At 31.5% G+C, this 17,509-nt stretch overlaps 1 protein-coding gene across 1 annotated transcript; it reads right to left on the bottom strand.

Moving 5' to 3' along the window:
* Positions 1-556: 556 nt before the first annotated feature.
* LOC115874432 (venom carboxylesterase-6-like) lies at positions 557-15,969 on the bottom strand. The gene is given in 10 exon segments (XM_030889596.1): positions 557-763; positions 908-997; positions 1,053-1,243; positions 2,672-2,750; positions 2,752-2,813; positions 2,816-2,857; positions 6,878-7,063; positions 7,120-7,231; positions 11,160-11,308; positions 15,633-15,969. Coding segments are annotated over 10 exon segments (1,170 nt in total). The 5' UTR covers positions 15,685-15,969.
* Positions 15,970-17,509: the final 1,540 nt, after the last annotated feature.

The following is a 17,509-nucleotide window of genomic DNA, read 5'->3' as shown; positions in this document are numbered from 1 at the left end:
AATTAAATTTACAATTTTTTTTTTTTTTTTTTTGAATATTTTTTAAAACATTCTATAACTTTGTTTAGGCGCTTACCTGACAAATAAACAATACTATTAATCCAACCTATGAAACTTTGTCAATTTTCAATTTGTATTTTTCAGTTTTATTACAGACTAAGAGTAGAAGACTAGTAAAAGACTGTAGTTTACTTCTATTATGGGATTTTTAAATATATAGATATATAGATATTTTAATGATACGATTTTTCAGGCAATTGTACGCTGGATCTTTTGCTGATTCTTGTAAAGCATGTAATATGGAGAAGAAGGTTTTAGTAGATTAGACTAGGAGCATCTGGTTGATATTTGTTCTTTATTATTTAGTCTTTCATATACTGAAAGAATATCACAACAAGAGTTCACAGCAGTTTTCTTAGAACAAGTTGAAATAAACACGTTATTTGTAAAAAGGACCTTATTAATAATATTTATTTATACTATTTGTTCTAAATCATGCGATATTAATGTATTTCGTAAACAGCTTTGAAAAAATATATTGGTTGAAATATTTCGACTACCGAAAACTTACTTGAACCAAACTGTTGTAGGTTTCTTTGTTGACAGGATTGTTTCCTAAGTAATGATCTCTGATCGTCTGGGATACTTCGTCTTTCAGCGTCTGATCTATAGTTTCATTGTAATGTAAAACAAAAGGCATAATTTCGTTCCACTTTGTATCAATATCAATCAAATATGTTGTCATCTGTTTTCCCGTAGGAATCTGAAGTAATTTGTGGCTTTATATATTATGCATTCGGAATATTAATATTTCATCGATTTTAATTATAACAGCTGCTGGGTAAAAGGTCTTCGATGAGAACGTCGTAAAATATATCATGGTAAATTCTTGTACTTTCCTTGATTAAGAAGTAGGGGGTCTGAAGAACTTTGGATTTTTAGACCATTTCCCATCTACCACTGCACCGAACGGTGAAAATGGATTGTAAAGGAACGGCTAAAAATAAATAGATCTGAGTTATCTTGAACTCTTACATTTTCTTTTTAAGTACTTGATACTCTTTTACGGCTTGAACAATTTGTCTTGCAGGTTTTGATTTAAGGCAATCCAATATGGTTTTCGAGGCATCGGTGGGACAACCAACAAGAGCTGCTAATTTTTGTGTTTTTTCTTTGGAGTTTTCTGCGAGGACCCACGAGTTCAACATGCAACCGCTTTGCGAAAAGCCAGCTTTAAATAGTCCTACAAAGACGAAATTGATATGAAAATTTTATCATTATAAATAGCTTATTTTTAGCATATAAGAGTGATATCTGTATTGAAAAATTGCTGGCTATTTCGTCATTGAAATAAAAACCTAGCCTAGGACGATAACCAAAAAATGACTGAAAAATTGACGATTTAATAATCTACTTTTGATATAATATAACCAATTGGCCCTCATAAATTTTGTATATCCAAAATTCGATTGTCTGGTTGAACTTTAAAATTCTGGTCTATTTTAAAATTCTGGAAGATGGAAGACCTTAAACATATTGTGTTTATCATAATATGGCTGGACATGACTATAACTTTTTTGTATATCTAAAAAAAAGCATCTTAGTAATATGCTAATGCCAATATTTTATATTATACAATTTGGGATGACAAAAAATATAAAAAAAATTAAAAACAATGTATGCATATCCTTTTCAATTTAATACTCAACTGAACAAATTTTACAAAATTTGAATTGAGCACTGAGCACATTGTTGAGTTTAAAAAGCATAATAGATATGTCAAAAAGATACCTTGAAAATATTAACGTTGAAAGCCTTTTTTATGTTGGGGCTTTGATAAACGATGAAAACAATGGTAATAGCAATGATATGAAATAAACTGAATTTTGTACGCAGGTGTTTACATATTTTGAAGCTGTTAATAGATTGTCACTTTTTTGTAGACCATTGATAAGGGCAGCGAAAAACATGTTTTGATTTCTTTACCTTTATCTACTTTACAGTGAATAACCTACACTATCCCCGAAGTGTTTCATTAAAGTATAAAGTACGAAATAAGAACGAAATAGAAATTTTGCATTTCGGGAAACGTTTCGATCAGTTTCCACAAACTTTTTATAACACGGGCTTATATTTATCGTACTATTTCGCGAAACAATCAAGGTCAAACGTTGTGATGGCTTCAGAAAAATAAGTAAACATGTAGTATGAATAAATATCATTAGTTTGTAATGGAGTGGAATGTAATACCACTATATTAAACCGATATGAATAATCAAAAATAGTGCACTTAGAGAAAAGTTACCGATGGTAGATTAAACCGGCTATTACTCTAAGGTTACACAAGAATATTTAGTTTTAACCATTGTCTCGTATTATTAATTACAATTATTAATAAAAATATATTTTCAAAACTTACAATCGTAAAACTGCAGGGCAAGAGTGAGTAACTGAATAGTTGTACTTACTAACTGTTAGCTAGAATTAGCGGTCCGCCTATATATATATATATTTTATAGTTATTTATATATATATTTTTTTTTCTTTATTCTTTTTTATATATATATATATATATATATATATATATATATATATATATATATATATATATATATATATATATATATATATATATATATATATATATATATATATATATATTTATAGTTACCTTTGGATTCAGGAGTGAAATAGTGAAAATGTACGCTAGCACCACCAGCAGACAGTCCAAAGATTGTAATAGAATCAGGGGTTTCCTCCAAAGTATTGTATGTTGTTCTTGACCCATTTCAAAGCCTTTATTTGGTCTTTAAACCAATATTTCCGGGTATCACCTCATCTTCGGTGCTTAGAAATCCTAAAAATAATTTTGATAAAATAGACCTGCTGTGGCAATCACAAATGGCTTGGAATGTGGCTTGGAAATGAAAACTGCGGATTTTTTATGTAATATGGGGAATGTCATCGATTGTCGTCTCTAAACCAATTGGACGCCGTTTTTTGGACATACGGTACTTTTTGTTTTTGAACTCTAGATAGAATAGGTACGCGTTTATAACAATGCGTACAATTTTATAACAATCGGAAATAATTGTTTTCTTGACCTCCTGTTTGATATCCAGTCAGTTGATTTAGACAAATCGAATATAAATGTCGACTTTCCTTAACCTATAAACATGCTATAAACCAAATTTTAGCTTTCAATATGTGGAATTTATTACCGATCACGTTTTTGTCAATTTTACACATATTTTATTTTTTATCTCGAAAACCATTAGAGTCTGGTATAGGTTTGTATAATAGAAAAATTTTGAGATATGGAAGTAGTTTCGAAAAATATAATAATATACCGTGTGTTCCATTTAAAATAACAAAGATGCTATCACTTTTAGTATGAAGCAGCAACATTGTAATGCTGAAAATAATTTAGACAGATAGAGCAGGTGCCTTTATGCAAAAATCCAAATTTTTAAAAAATCCTATCACCGGTTCTCCATAAACGTGTAATGTGCAATTACACATTTTACCTAGTGAAGATGTTTATACAAATTGAGCTTAAGATGTGTATTGAGAGTTTGGTTAATAATACAACTTAATTAGGGAATCACCACATCAAATATCATGACATAAACATAATAAATCGTCAACCCAGCGTAATTCAAATAAATACCTGTTTGTTATAAAAACAGTATAATATCATAATTGCACTAGAATAAAACTTGGGCAAATATAATATTTTCTGTTAAAGATAATAGAATTTTTGCTAATTTTTCTGCTTCGAAATAAGTATGAATAAGTATGAAAGGGAGATTATCAATTTTTAGTTCTAGGGTATATCCAAAATGTGGACCGCGATTTCTTTGTGTCGAGACTTTAGGCTTTGGGCCTTAAGCTGAACATCGACAAAACTAAAATCATGTGCACTCGCCCGGAAGATCACAACAATACTATAAAATTCGGAGAAGAACTACTGGAATATGTAGCGGAATTCAATTACCTCGGCAGTTTGATTTCGGAGAAGGCCAATATCGACTCTGAAATCCAGCACAGGATTAGCAGCTGAGCCTCAAGAGCATTCTGGAAATTAAAAGACATGGTTTTCTACAATCATGACTTGAGCACAAAAACGAAACCCGGGTGCTGTACTGTCGACACATGAACGCATTAAACAAGTTGCAACAGAGACACCTTAGACAACTCTTAAGAATAAAATGGTTCCATCATGTCGTTGAAAAAGCTAACTGCGAGAGTATTGAATAGGGTGGATCGAAAAATCGAAGTTTTGAAAATCGTTTTGGAATATTGCGCAAAAGTTGCCAACTGGTATTAGAAAACTAATATCTATTTATAAGTTTTCCAATTTTTTTTCATCTTCTGCCCTCTACCGGGCTTTAAAAAAAGAAAAAAAATACAAAAATATAAAATTTTTATTTTTAGCCAAAATTTCAGGTAATAAGTAACTTTTGTAATTAGAAATAATATATCTTATTGAAATATGACATTTTAATCCCCCTACTTAGTGTAGCCTATGTACCAAGGTCAAACTATTTTTTTATAAATACCCAAATATTTACACATTTTAACAAAGAGTTAAAAATATGTCGAGCAGAGCACTTAGAGCTGTTTTTTCGCTTGTTTTACAATATTTTATGTATTCTTAACAAACAATCCAGAACTCACCACGAGGAGGTAACTGCTCGGCGAGTTCCATCCCACCCTCCCTCATTCATTTATTTTTGCTCACTTATTGATTGTAGTTTTTTTTTGACTCAAATTGTGGCATAAGTTTGCGCGTATCTATTTTTGTCTTTATAAAATCTATATCTCTCTTTTGTATGCCTACAACTGATAAATATGCTTCGGTTACAAGTTTTACGCATCTCTCTACTGATTGAGTGTGACAGGGAAATGCAGCGATGTCGATGATTGTTTCATAAGAACTAAAAATCATATTTTTCAAATCACCTATTTCCAAAGTTTGGAGCAATGGGGGACAAGTTATTTCATTTTTTTGCCATTCAATTAGATCAACATAGTCATCAACGTCAAAATTAATTTGTGGGATGATAAAAGGTCAGATATTGCGTGAACGTTGTTTTGAGTTTTTGCATTTAGAATGCGGCGAAGTGCAAGCTCTCTTATATGGAGGCGAGTGTCATGCAACATACATATCAGAAGATTTTTGGGATGGACAAAATAGGCATTTCTTTGTATTACAGGATCTATAACACTTTGTAAATCTTGCTCTAGCTATCGGCTACGTTTTATTGATTTTAAAACATGTTTGGCACCATTTACACATGAAGAGTTGCATTTAATTTGAAACCATAAAGGAGCATAAACCTTGACAATAAATTTGGACAGTTCCTTTAATTGTAATGTTGGATTTTCGATACTAAAATAAAGACGTAAGGTGCGATTAGCCAAAGTGAGCCATCGAGAATGACTTAACTCTCCTGGGCTTCGGTTTAATAAATCTACGGAGCACTCACTTGTAGAAACCGCAACACAAATTTTATACAGATATTTCTGATCGGCACTTAAGTCAAGAAAATCCACGTCTGGTAAATCACAGTCGATAATGGTATAGTTCACAACTGGCATATTTTCGCACTGTTGTATTTGATTTCCTACAGTTCCTGCAAAAGCTCTTGGAACTAGGGTTTGACCGTCAAGCTCTTGAAAAAGATGCCTAAGAGGTAACTAATCAGCGTGAAGCTGGCAGACCAATCTTTGTAAAGGGTGTCCTAATTTTATTTCTATTTGAGAAATTGCACCATTTTTTTCCTGTATTCACCACGGTTCCGTCGCATCCTACTGCTACTAGTTCTTCTAGGTTATTTTCATTACTTTCTAAGAAATTCACAATACTTTGACAAATGCTTAGAGCCGATCCAGAACTGAGAACTGTGTGACCCAAAAATATAGAACCCGACTCTTGAACTAAAGAATTATGTTATTCAAGTACAGTTCTTCTGTGGGACTTGGCCTTCAATATTTTCAATAACATAGGTTTTATCTTTCCTTCCGTCAAAATAAATGGCCTTCAAAGTTTCCGAGGAGTTTGGCTTTAAAACTGTGACAGAAGTTGTGATTTTATCAAAAAGTTGTAATATTACTTTTTTATTATTATAACCAAAGGTAACTTTTGATAGGTATTCCAAATCGATTATTGAAAAAAAAATTTCATTTTTTAAAGGCTGGTAGAGGGCAGAAGATGTGATTTTATTAAAAAGTTGTAGTAACACTTTTTTATCAACATTACCAAAGGCAACTTTTCGAAGGTATTCCAAGTCGATGTTTTAAAAAATTTTAAATTTTGAGATTTACGATCCACCCTACTATTGAAGTCATGATTACTAAATCCCGCTTAAGATGGGCTGGTCACGTATGCAGAATGCAAGAAAACCGTATACCAAAATCTCTGCTTTACGGTGAGCTTGTAGACGGTAAAAGGAGGCCGGCTGGACAACTCAAAAGGTACAAAGATATTTTCGACGAAAACTTAAAGGGGATGTTAATCCATGCATGTTATGCAGAACGAGTGGGAAGAATCATCTCACAATAGAACGCAATGGAGAAGATATGTAAACTCAGTTGACAGCGACAACAAAAAAGTAAAGAGGCAACAAAGCAATGAGATTTTTGAATGTCCGGAGTGCAGTAGAGAGATAACATCACGTATCGGGCTTTTCAGTCACAGAAAAGCTCATGAAAGAAAACGCCCTGCGTGACCATCTTCTGATGCGTGGCAAATATTCGTCAGCGAGTAATGGCAGTATGTATGTATGGCATATATGTATGTATGTGTCGAGACAAATGCCTGACCTAATTAATTGACTACCCTAAGTACTTATTAATTTTCTTTATTTCTTACCTAGCGGTCCCAGTCGATAGTTAAAATTAACAAAAACTATTTTTCTGTCCATGATAATTTCCGGTCCATAGCTGGCACCTCTTCCAAACATAAAAGCGCCTCCATGAATGAAAACCAGAACATCCAAGTTTGCTTTGTCGCTCAAGGAATGCGTATAAACATTAACGTAAAGGCAATCCTCATCACCTTAAAATACATTTAGTTAGAACTTGATTAGAGTTGAAAGAGAATTTGTCTAGTACCATGAACGCGATAATTATTTTGGACATCTTTTTCGAAATGGTCGTATTGCATACATGTTGTTAAGGAATTCGCTTTCCAAATACCTTTCCACGGTTCTGGATCTTCAGGCTCCTAGAAATTGAGATCTTTTATAGTAATAAAAAATATTTTAGGACTATAGGACTAACAAAATATTTTTTGATTATTCTATTTTAAAGAAATGAAGAAAAAATTCTAGACACGTTTTGTATATATGTTACGGTTAAGGTCCGATGTCCGGTTAATGTCGACATTACCCGGTTAATCTCGAGAATAACACACAACAAAACAACCAAAAACATAACCTAACCCAAACATTAACATGTTAATGTCGACATTAACCGGACATGGGACTTTAACCGTAACATATACATATTCATAGAGGGGTATGAGATCTATACAGTCTTGTGTGTGAGTCTTAAATAAGTGCAAATATCTTTGGGAGGTTAATGTATTTCAGCCTCAGAAACAAGAAAGAAAACCCTAAAAAGATGGTTCTCCAAATTTAAGCAAGAACTATTATTTTTTTGAAATTTTCCAAGTAAAATAACTCGGTTATTTTGGATTTGAAAAACGGTAAAGAAATATGTTTTTTTTGTCGAGATCCTGATCGTAATCCTGAAAATGTTTGCAATTATTTAAGACTCACTCTGTATAGTTTCACTTTATAGAATGGAAAATAAAGTCATTTCCATTTTATTTGGAGCATTTGCGGTTTCAGATAAAAATTGTTGGAATCAAATGTTGAAATCATAGCCCTCTTCGTTTCTGAGCTACAGGATCTTTTTGGAAATTTTGCAATTTCGGACACCCCCCGTATCTCTGTTATTGTGGAAGGTATCGAGAAGGTGAAAACTGATTATTGTAGAACTTAGAAAGATATGAACTAAAGTTATGCTTTAAGTTTTAATTAACATTTAATGCTTAATTCTATATTTCTTTTCACTATTTATTGCAATATTTGAAAGTTTTCTTTAAAAGATCATTTTTATTAGTAGGTTGATTGATAATAAAAGAAACTAAGGAATTATTAAAAGGACACATATTGCTTTTATATACTATATATACTTTTATACCGATTTGGTTATTTTTGAAGTGTGGGCGATGTGGTCTGGATTTTAACGTGTAAGATAGAATAATATAAATGACAGTGTTGCCGGTTGTTACGTTTGTAGGAAAATTTGTGTAGAAATTTGTGTTTTTTTTAACTTTCATGTCATGTATACTACTGAAATGAAGATAACATATCTAAGATAAATATAATGCATTACATCTGAAGTAAAATGAGTAACTAATTGTGAAAAATATGGTTCCAACCCTAGATGCAACATTTTCCATAAACGCCTACTTGTGCGGTTTGAAATTTTGATGCAAAATCCGGCAATATCGCATAGAATAAATGTATCAACCTAACTTTTATCTCTTTTTAATACATTTGATTTTCCATTAAGCTGGCCACATCACTGTCTTACACGTTAAAATCTAGACCACACTTCTAAAATTACCAAATCGGTATATCAGGGAAACTTAACTCCCTACCGTTACTTGTAAATCTTGGAAGCTATTGTATCGGAACTTTTAGATAATGAATTGGGACTAATGGATCCATACGACGGCCTCCCTCATCCCCGGATTTGCCCGTTCTCGATTTCTGTATTTAAGGATTTTTGAAATATAAGATATATCGTGGCAACTAGAATAATATCAAAGACCTGAAAATATTACCAGGCAAGCTTTTAGATATTTGCAAACCCACCCCGTTATAAAAAGAAGAATAAAAATATATTCAGAAATTCAGTGGTAACAGTTTAAAAGTAAAATATTTCAGTCCCAAATTAAATTTTAATATATATGAATGACTATTTTAGTAAATACCATTTTGATTTTTTTTATTATCTATCACGATATGTGAAAATCCACGGAATCTGTCGAAATACCTCGAAATCTGTAGAAATTGCCTCAAAATTTGTGGAGATATACAGGGTGTTTAAAAAACATGTGCCATTTCTCGTGGGGGGATTCTTTACGTAAAAATAAGATTTTTTTTTCTACATAGGTCCGATTCTGTTTTGTTTCGAAGCTACAGGGGAACTTCTTCATTTTTTTTGGATTTATTATAAATTTCTTCCAAGTGGTTTTAGCGATTCGAATGAAATTTTGAGAGTAGAAGTTACTATAAGTGCGACATATTTTAATGCTAAGAAGTGTTGACATATTCACCACGGGCGTGCATAAGAGTTATCAGTGGAATATTTTTCTAAAAATGCGATTTCGCTCTCATTGATTGACGCAATTTTATTAATATTTGCCTTAATTCAAGTGTAATAGCAACCTTTAAAAAAATGAATGTCATTAACTGGGCAAAGTGTTATTATGTATTCATCATCAAAAAGTATGAAAAAAGTTCCTATATACAGGATGTTAAACATTTTAAAAAATAGGTTTTTTGTAATTATCTTAAATACCATTATTTTTTCTAAAACTGGCTAAAAATTCCTCAAAGTCGGTCAAAATCTGAAATCTTGTCACATTTTTAAGTAGGGAAGAATAAGTAAGAAGAGATTAAGTAAGAATAAAAGTAAAAGTAGCAAGAATGTGAAATTTAATTTATTGTATATCTATTCAAATAGAGAGATAAGAAAAGTATAAAATCGCGAATATTCGGTTTTTTCCAAAAACCTTTTATATCATTTGGAATTTTTAAACTTTTAACGTGGTATTTTTCATTTAACCATGCATTGTTGTTTAAGAGAACTGTCTTATAGCAGTGATGGCGACCCGATGTCCCGTGAGTGAGATATACCCACGCAGGATTTTTAACAGACCCATGATTGGTAAAAAACCATTTTTGTATACGGGGGTTTATTAATATTTTTTGTATTTGTATTTTTGTTTTCTATTTTTTCGTTCCCTTCAGCAGGGAAATACCTTTCGTGATTCGATCAGATCATAAATATATGGATCCATTCTTATGATCCATTCTTTTTTTTTGACTTCGGACATGTATTTCATTCATCCACGCATCGATAGGCGGAGCGATACGATCAAAAATAATCTAATTTGACGATCGTGAGCAGTCTCTCGGTCGATAATCTCGGCCTTTTTATGCCGAGAATGACTGTAACCGAGACCGAGATCTCGGTCGGACCGTACTAAAAATTCTTTGTAAACATATATGTATTAATAAAATTGTTTTGTTTACTATTAGTTGAAATTAAATATTGCTAATTACGAAACGGATATAGTTGGGTTATTTTTAGTAATAACGAATATAATAATTATTGGTTTCAAAGTTTCAAGGACAATGTATGATCTTTATTAAAACTGATTTCGGAATAGCATTGATATTGAATATTGAGTTTTTGCAGCGATATTTTGAACAGGTGAAACTAAAGCCAATGCGAAAACTGTGATATGTATTTAAGAAAAACATATTTTTTTTAATTACACATCGAATAAACTATAAACTAACTATGTTATCTAATTTTATAACTATAACACAGGACACAGGGTGTTCCAGGAATAAGTGCAAGTATTTTAAGGAGTGGTAGATCTTTATAGAAGAAACATATTTTCTCTTTATATCTTTTCCAATAAGTCCAAAATAACGGAGTTATTTTACTTTTTTTAATAGGGAGTTAATTTCCAAAAAAAAATATTTTTTTGCTAAAATTTTGAGAACTACTGGATCTTTTCTGGATTTTCTTTCTTGTAAATTTAATCTACTACCTACCTATGGTGCCATATTATCAAGAAATTATTTTTTAAATAAAAACTAAAAAAATTTTCAAAAAATTCCGAATTTTCAAAAAAAAAAATTCGCGAAAAATACCTCATAGGCGTGGTTCTGGGGTTGAACTATACTACCAGTTAAAATACTTGCACTTATTTCTGGGACACCCTGTATAAGTGGACCGACGAAAATGTTAGACCTTGTTAATTTTAATACAGTTTCTGTATAAAGTAGTCCATTATAATGAACATGACCAAACAATTATTTTATCAACTAAAATGTACCTACTTCAAACCTTAAATTTCCTACTGGTGGTTTTGCATACGGTATTCCTTCAAATTTAAAGTAAGGATTTAGGTTGACTGATAATCCTACACCTCCTTCGATAACGCCTAGAGGTGTTGTTACTCTAGGGCGAAACTCTTCAGCTGATGTATCTAGAAATTGACTTGGGTTAGTATCTTGTTGATATAAATTTACAACATTAATCATATATTATGAGTTATGTATTTCTTATGTTTTATTTGCCCATTCTGGCAATAATAATATTAATATAATACTACCCCTGTATGATTTTTTAAAAAATTTCAAAATAAATAATAAAAACAAAATAAATTATGCGTGACCCATGCGTTTTCCCGAAAGACTAACCGTTTTTTAAATAACAAATATTGTAATATTTGAGGGGCGTTTTCACCCTCTTGGATTTTGAGATTCGAGAAACCCCTCCTTATCGAACCTCTACACCCCACAGTCAATCGGTTTGCCAAAAATCAGCTTTAAACGTCAAGCAGTTTAAGCAGAATCGTGATTACTCAATGGTGATATTTTATGGAACAACCTGTATAAATTTTTAAAAAATCTTAAAATATGTAAAACAACAAAATAAAATACACGTGTTTAAGAGTTTTTCCGAAAAATTCACCGGTTTTTAAATAAAAATTATTCTAATATTTAAGGGGTGGTTTCACCCCCTTAGAATTCGAGTTTCGAAAAATCCCTTCTTATTAAAACTCGAACATAACACCGAACCTCTACATAACACCCTCAAGTCAATACGTTTTCCAAAAATCAGCTTTTTACGTCAAGCGCTTTAAGCAGGATCATGATTAATCAATGACCAGATTTTTCGAAACACCCTGTATACATTTTTAAAAAATCTTAAAAGATGTAAAAAAAAACAAAATAAAATATACGTGTTTAAGCGTTTTTTTCGGAAACTTGACTATTTTTTAAATAAAAAATGGAGGGGTGGTTTCACCCCCCTGGAACTGGATTTTCGAAGAGTCCCTTCTTATCGAACCTCTACACCCTAGAATCAAACTGTATGCCAAAATTGAGCTTCTTACGTTGAGTGGTTTGGGCAGGATTGTGATTAATCAGTGAGTCACTTTCAGGATTTAGTCAGGATTTTATAATATTAGTATAGATTATAGTTTTTTTGAGAACTGGGGGTTGTTCCCGTTTTATTGTTATAAATGAGGTATATTGTTATACAGTACGTCTGCTGGATATGTGTCTATGAAAGGAATGCGGACAAAAAACATTTAAATAAACAGCAATATATTTTATACGTCGCGGGTCGACTTGACGAGTACGTCACCGCAAATCGCTCCGTCCACTCATTTTATTGGCTACTTGCAAATTTGTCGAATTTTTATTCATGGGACGCGTCGTCTAATTTTTTACGAAAATCATCGAGAGAATATCGTTTCCCCTCTCACGGATACCCCGTAGCTACAGAACGGACAGAGGTACTGTAGCTCAGTAGATTTTTCATAATATTCTTATTCCAAAAATATCTAAATACTATAATCAATATAGGACAGTTTTTGAAATATGACCATTTTTACTTTTTCTATTACCATTACATACACACACACATATTTTAAAATAATGGGTTGAAAATTTGATGTAGGAAACCAGGTTTCAATATTTTTGGAACATTGCGTAGGTATGTCTCTTTGTAAACAAGAAATAGCCCCCTTATTCGGATAAGGGGGCTATAAGTTAGACTATCGGTAGTCAAGTAGCCTTAAAATCGACCAACTCAGTATCCATCAATTCGAAGTTTGTCAAAGAATGCCTAGAGAAATTAGGCAATCAGGTCATCCTAATCTGGGTGTCAGTCCACCAAGAGATAGCAGGTAATGAAAAAGCAAACGATATAGCTTGAAAATGAGTGAACACTTTACTGACTGGATCAGAACCGTTTGGCTCCCAAGTAGAAACGAACTTAAAACAGAACTCAATAACCTAGAAGACACCATCCGTAACCTAGAATGGGAATCCTCCAAGACACTCGAAGAAGTTTCTTATGCTTATTATATCTTAGATCGAGAAAAATCAAAGATTTTCCTTGATTTAAGTAAGAACAATCTTGGGACGGTTTTTTTTAACAGGATACTGTGTCCTCAATAAACACATCAGTAGATTAAAACCAAGAAACAACGGTAAATGCAGATTCTGTGTGGATAACGGAAAAACACCAGAACAATACATCATCACTGAGTGCGCCGAAACGACAACCATTCATGCCATAAACTTTAGCATGACTGATATCGAAGATGGAGAACTGAGTTCTGTAAAACCGTATGAAATACTGGCTTTGGTCAAAGTCCTGAGATTAGTGATGAGAGACTCAAGAAGAGGACACAGTATATAGATTTATACAGGGTGAGTTTTCTACTATGTTCTTTATGGGTATCTCGGAAACTACTGGAGATAAAGAGTCGGTTAAATGGGGAAAGAATTGGAGTCTTGTGGGATCATAAATATGCGCCTTTCAGATTTTTGAAAAACTCATGCCTTACTAGATATTTCGAAAAAACAAATTTTTGCTATTTTAAAAATGGTCCTTATAATTCTATTATAATTCATTTTAGACAAAAAGTTTTAGATAATCACATCAATAATAAGATTGTGTTCTCCGCTTTTTTCTAAAGCCGGTAATTTTTGACATATGACACTTATGTTAATGCTTAGAATTATGTTTTTTTTTAATGGAAACCATAGTAGGCCATGACTTCATAAAAACACCATTTTTTAAGATTTTCAGCGATATAAGCTATAATATGAATTTTTCAAAATTGCTGAGTTATTATAGCCAATTCTTATCATTTTTAAACAATTTCACTTTAGCCATGGAAACAAGTTCAACCGTATTTGCTCTCAGAAACGTCAAACTGTCACATCCAAACTTTGTAAATTAAAATAACCAAAAATTATAAATATGAATTTTTCAATTGAAGGAAAGCGTGTAGGATTATTGTTTCAAGTTTTCTTGGCCATACCTTTTCGAGGATACGTTCCATACGCTTTTTAGAGAACGGTTTTCAAGACATGTTAGAAAAGTTAAATTTAGAGACCCCCCAGAATGAAAAAAAAAAAAATGTTAAAAATTATTTATATTATAATTATTTAAACTCAAGGAGAGGAAGGGGTGGATCAATTGCATGGGTCTCCTCGATCACCTGAACTATCTATTTTAGATTTTTTTATGCGGTATATTTTTGGAATACTTTCTTAAAAAAAATATTAAAAATACAAGAACTGTCCTGAAATCAAAAGTATATTATGTATTTACATTAGATGATCTGTACTTACTTTGCTATAAATATCGTAATCTTAAATCATACAAGATGTTCAATATAAAATAATTTTTCTTCGTTTTTTTAAATGGACCACCTAGTATAGTATTTTTTAATGTACAATTAAAAAATGAACATTTTTTGTGTTTAGAGTATTTCAAAATTTTTAACAGTTTCGCAGATATTTGCGGTTTTATATTTCATATGCCATTTTCCATAGTAAGCTTTTATCAAAGCCACTCAATGATTTTTCTCTTGTATTTTACCGTTGAAAGAGTCATATGAAATAATACCGCGAGTATCAGCGAAGCCGTTAAAAATTTTGAAATACTCTAAATACAAAAAATGTTTATTTTGTAATTCTCCATCTATTAAAAGAATAGTATACAGGGTGTTTCATTTAAAATAACGAAGAAAAATTATTTTGTATTTTAGAAAGTTTGGCGTAGAATTTTGAACACCCTGTATGATTTAAGATTACGATATTTATAGTAAAGTAAGTACAGACCATCTAAAGTAAACACCTAATATAGTTTTCATTTCAGGACAGTTCTTATATTTTTAATAATTTTTTTAAAAGACTGAAAAAAATATATTTTTTTTAATTTATTTATTAATATCTGTGAAACTATCAAAACCTATTTAAAAAGATCTGAAGATTATGTAAAGTGATCAGAAAGGAAGCCAAAAATGTAATGATATACAGGGTGTTCCATTTAAAGAAAATCATCCTGATCCACTCACACTTTTTTGAGTCACCCTGTAGAGGTTAAATTATTTTCCTAAGCTAAGTTTTTTATTTTAGGAGCTATATATGCCCGACGCACTATTGCCGGACCCTCTATACAAATATACTGGTTTAATCACCCCCTTAAATTTTAACAGGTCATTAAGTACCTAACACCCTGTATTTACAGCTTACAAACACATCTCAGGTTCACTACTAGGTCATCAGTCTAGTTCATACTAGGTTCAGTTCTAGTTCTCAGGAACAATACTATTATATTCAACATTGTCAATAAAATTTAAAATTAATAAAACTTTTAATTTTTATATTTGTATTTTTTTAATTTAAAAACTTAATTAGAACTTAGAACATATCAAATATTATATTTTAATGACCACCTCTAACCACCCAGTAAGGCATTTTTATTTAGCAGTATGTACTTACCTAGATTATAATATATAGAAAGAATCAAGATGCTAATTGTTGTTAACTTCATTTTACTTTCATTAATTTTTTTTCGTCTTAACACTGCGAGTAACTTTAAGATACTAAAAATCTATGTGTTTGTCTTATTTATCTAATTACTTTAAGACGAACAACTTTCTTATCACCTCTTGATTGCTATTTTGAGGCATATACACTGTGCTTATAAGAACTATAATGAAATAAATTAGTATGTAATTAATTTATTATGTCGTAACGTCAAGCTGGACTTTTCAACCTCAGATGACACCTCTGTATTTTTTATTAAACGGTTGTCGAATATAAATGATTTGACTCGAAATTTTGAATAATAATTGCAGCAATATGAAGTAACGTGCAGTCTGTGTAAATACCTAACATTTGCTTTGGATTTAGCGTTCGACTTTTGTTTTAATCTTTATTGTGCCAAATTTGAGAGTGTTTATGTATACAGGGTGGTCCAATTGTATTCAGGAAAATTCGGTAGAATATTCTGCAGATAAAAATAAGTAAAAGAGTATAAATTTATGTCCTATACAGGGTGAGTTTCCTACGATGTTCTCTATGGGTATCTCGGAAACTACTGGAGATAGAGAGTCGGTTAAATGGGAAAAGAATTGCAGTTTTGTGGGGTCATAAATATGCGCCTTTCAGATTTTTGAAAAAGTTCATGGCTTACTAGATATTTCGAAAAAAACAAATTTCGGCTATTTTAAAAATTGTCCCTAATTCCATTATAAACTGTTTTAGACAAAAAGTTTTCAGATAAAAGTTGTAGATAATCACATCCTTAATGAGATCGTGTCCTCCGTTTTTTTCTAAAGCCTGTCATTTTTGACATATGACACAAACATATGTTTTTTTAAATGGAAACAATAGTTGGCCATGACTTCATAAAAAGCGCCATTTTTAAGCTGTTTAGCGATATAAGCTATAATATGTTTTCATCGAAAAATTACTGAGTTATAGCCAATTCTTATCATTTTTAAACAATTCCACTTAGTTAGCCATGGAAACAAGTTGAATCGCCGTTGCTCTCAGAAATGTGAAGCCGTCGCATCCAAACTTTGTAAATTAAAATAAACAAAAATTGTAAATATGAATTTTTCAAATGAAGAAAAGCGTGTAGTTACTCGCGCATCAATAGAGTGTTTCCAAATGACCCCCCCATAATGAAAGAAATGTTAAAAATTATTTATATCATAATAATACAAACTCAGTGATAGGAAGAGGTGGATTAATTGCATGGGCCTCCTCGATCACCATTGTAGATTTTTTTATGCGGTATGGTTAACAATAGGGTTTACAAAAGAACTTATGAATAAGAGAGGCACTCGAAGTGGCGGTACGAGAGAAGTTTAATTAAGTCGACCGGTTCTTTTGTGAGAATAGGTAATAATTCAGTTTTAAAAAGATGTAACTCTCAAAACAATGGCGGATTTTTTGAACATTATCTAAAATAACTTAAAGTGTATGCAGTGACTGCAGTGATATTATTTTTTTAAGTTTTAGTTTGTGTATATCATAACAGAATAAGAATGCCATGCAATCTAAGTGAAATTAGTCAAGAAAGATAAGAATTGGCTATAACTAAATATAACTTTTCTAACAAGTCTTGAAAATCGTTCTCTAAAAAAACATAACATTCACCGGTCAACGTATCCTCGAAAATGTATGGCCAAGAAAAGTTGAACCAATAATCTTACACGCTTTTCTTCATTTGAAAAATTCATATTTACAATTTTTGTTTATTTTAATTTACAAAGTTTGGATGTGACAGCTTCACATTATTGAGAGCAAAGACGATCAAACTTGTTTCCATGGCTAACTGAGTGAAATTATTTAAAAATGATAAGAAT

The sequence above is a fragment of the Sitophilus oryzae genome, unplaced genomic scaffold, assembly GCF_002938485.1.
Source record: "Sitophilus oryzae breed Bouriz unplaced genomic scaffold, Soryzae_2.0 scaffold_128_pilon_pilon, whole genome shotgun sequence".
Taxonomy (NCBI): Eukaryota; Metazoa; Arthropoda; class Insecta; order Coleoptera; family Curculionidae; genus Sitophilus; species Sitophilus oryzae.
This window is presented reverse-complemented; position numbering and strand designations above follow the sequence as displayed.